The sequence below is a fragment of the Ranitomeya imitator genome, chromosome 5 (genome assembly GCF_032444005.1).
Source record: "Ranitomeya imitator isolate aRanImi1 chromosome 5, aRanImi1.pri, whole genome shotgun sequence".
Taxonomy (NCBI): Eukaryota; Metazoa; Chordata; class Amphibia; order Anura; family Dendrobatidae; genus Ranitomeya; species Ranitomeya imitator.
The window spans coordinates 331,043,012-331,046,314 of record NC_091286.1 but is presented as its reverse complement, the minus strand read 5'-3'; the positions used below and the strand labels follow the sequence as shown (position 1 = coordinate 331,046,314).

General features: G+C 38.8%; 1 protein-coding gene across 1 annotated transcript; it reads left to right on the top strand.

Moving 5' to 3' along the window:
- The first annotated feature begins 1,117 nt into the window (after positions 1-1,117).
- GJA10 (gap junction protein alpha 10) lies at positions 1,118-2,746 on the top strand. Its single transcript, XM_069768021.1, has one exon. It carries the CDS (start codon positions 1,118-1,120, stop codon positions 2,744-2,746), a length of 1,629 nt encoding a protein of 542 aa, XP_069624122.1.
- Positions 2,747-3,303: the final 557 nt, after the last annotated feature.

Genomic DNA, 3,303 nt, shown 5'->3' with positions numbered 1-3,303 from the left:
CTGTTAATTTACAGTATATATATATATATATATATATATATATATATATATATATATATATATATACATTGTTTTTTGCTTTTATAAAATAAATGCTTTCATGATCCTTTGACCCCCTAGTCAGAACAACCACCAATGCCTTATCTATGGATCTAGAAGCATTTCTTAAATACAAACATATAGAATCTCAAACTTTTTGTTGGTAATTTATTGGTTAATAGATTCATGTAATTAATGACAATTATCTTGCCTATTTTGAACATTTTGGAAACTATCACAGGTCTTAAACACTGTGTAACAGCATTAGATGTTATTGAAATCTAGTAATTATTACATTTGGTTAAATAGTTGTGTTCAATAAATAAACCTTAGACTATGTATACCCTCCACATATATGCTTGTTAACTAGATAATATGATAATATTTCTCCCATAGGTCAGTCTAATACCCTATACTATTTAGGAAGTGAAATTTTGCAAGTGCAAGTCATTTACACCAGCTACTGAGTAGCATTGTTATGTAGGGAACAGAGTTGTCAATGAGTACTCATCAAGGGTGATAGAGGTTAATACTTCATTGAGTATCCCTGACAAATTCTTGTTGTAGATACTGAAGGCTTCCTAAGATAACATGAAAACATTTTCCTAATTACAACACAAATATTCCAACATCAGATCACTAACAGCCATTTACATTAGTTCTGTGCTGTTGGTGCTGATCAGATCATCAATTAATAGAAAAATGCAATTGAGTGCTGAAATAACTATTAAATCAATAAATTAATTAAAAAGTAAATTACTCAATAGCAATTGTATTATTTTTAGCATGATCACATTTAAGCCCGATACATATTGATATCTAGCTTATAAAGCCGGCCATAAACATCAGCTATTTCCCTCGACTCCACCATAAACATGCAAGTGTACAAGCTCAGGTCAGACAGTAAAGTTTATAAGTGCACAATTGGACTTATGTCATTGTGAAGAGATAGATGGAAGGATAATGGGATAATCAGAAAATATGTTTTTTTTTTTTTTAAATGTTTGATGACCTTTAAAAAAGAACATTCTCAACAAATGAAATGCAATTTTGTTATTATAGGCATGTGAGTGTGAAAATGGGTGACTGGAACTTGCTAGGAAGCATACTTGAAGAAGTTCACATTCATTCAACTATAATTGGGAAAATATGGCTCACTATCCTCTTCATATTTCGGATGTTGGTGCTTGGAGTGGCAGCTGAAGACGTTTGGGATGATGAACAGGAGGAATTTATATGTAACACAGAACAACCAGGTTGCAGGAATGTTTGTTATGACCAAGCATTCCCTATCTCACTTATTCGCTACTGGGTATTACAAATAATCTTTGTGTCTTCTCCATCCCTTGTGTACATGGGACATGCACTTTACAGACTGAGAGCTCTGGAAAAAGAGAGGCAAAGAAAAAAAGCACAGCTCAGGGCAGAGATGGAAGCATTGGAAATCGTTATTGATGAACACAGGAGACTTGAGAAAGAGCTAAGAAAGCTAGAGGAGCAAAAGAAAGTCAACAAGGCCCCCCTTAGAGGATCACTATTACGTACATATGTGCTGCATATCCTAACTAGATCAGTTTTGGAAGTTGGCTTTATGATGGGCCAGTATTTTTTGTATGGATTTGACCTTAACCCTTTGTATAAATGTTACCGTTCTCCTTGTCCAAATGTAGTAGACTGCTTTGTTTCAAGACCAACAGAGAAGACTATATTTATGGTCTTTATGCACAGTATAGCTGCTGTGTCACTGTTTCTGAATATTTTGGAAATCTTTCATTTAGGTATAAAGAAGATCAGAAAAGGACTTTATGGGAAACACATTTCCAATGTGACAGAGGATGAAATAAGCATTTGTAAGTCTAAGAAGAGCTCAGTGCAGCAGGTTTGCATGCTAAGTAATTCTTCACCAAACAAGATTATTCCTGTGTCCTCAAGTGGCTACAAATTGATACCTGACCAGCAATTGGACACAGTTGGATTGCCAGCCTACCTTCCACCAGCACCTGGATTTAAAGATGTACACATGATTTGTGACCAAAATCAGTTTAGTAAAGTTATGGCTACAGAAAAACACAAAAGAAGTGTCGACCAACTTAACACAGATCAACATAGTGGACAGTCTCGTTATGTAGAGCGCCAGAGGACTGGTAATCACATTGACCAACACCATGGACAAGTTCTCAACAAGACTTCCCTTGATCATCAGACAGGAGAGCATAGAGAAGAAGCCCACATTTCTTCCGTACAGAAGAGGAATCTCTCATCTAGCAGTGAGGATTCAAACAGGAAATCTCAACGTAACAGTTGTCTCGGGTCCAAGAGCTGCCTTAAAAGCCATCAATCTTTGGATCAAACAAGGCATAGTGCAGTGCATCCACTCAAATCATGCCTTCATTCAAGTCATATAGAGATTCCAACAGCATTGCGCAAATATAGCAGAGTCAGTAGCTGCAAAGACTTTGCTGAAGATCGAAGTGACTCTCCAGATAGTGGACAACGCAAAGTGAGCTCCACCTCCAGAGGGTTCTCAGAGGGCAGACTGGCCAGTGACCCAGATAGCTCTGATTCAAGAAATGGTTCAGGATCTGAGTCAAGAAGACGAGAGGAAAGCTCCAGCATTACACCACCTCCCCCATCCGGGCGCAGAATGTCAATGGCAAGTAGAGGCCGACTGTCAAAGTCTTCTCCTCTTTACAGGCTATTGGTGTAGTCTTTGGTCCACCATTGTACTATTCTGTAGGTAAATTCCCACCATTTGCTATAAATTCTTGGAATTACTGTAGATCAGAAGAAGATTATCTGGTGGTAAGAAGCAACTGTGTGAGTTTCTCTCAGGCATAATTACTTATATAGTGTACTTGAGAGTATTCAGCTGTGCTCTGCTTTACGGCCGGCCGGCGCTGACACAGTGCAGGGAAGCTGACGCCGGGGGACGCGACAGACACCGGAATGTAAGTATGTAGTGTTGTTTTTTTTTTTTACATTTACAATGGTAACCAGGGTAAATATTGGGTTACTAAGCGCGGCCCTGCGCTTAGTAACCCGATGTTTACCCTGGTTACAAGTGAACACATCGCTGGATCGGCGTCACACACGCCTATTCAGCGATGTCAGCAGGTGATCCAGTGACGAAATAAAGTTCCAGACTTTCAGCTCTGACCAGCGATGTCACAGCAGGACCCTGATCGCTGCTGCGTGTCAAACACAACGATATCGCTATCCAGGACGCTGCAACGTCACGGATCACTATCGTTATCGTTCTAAAGT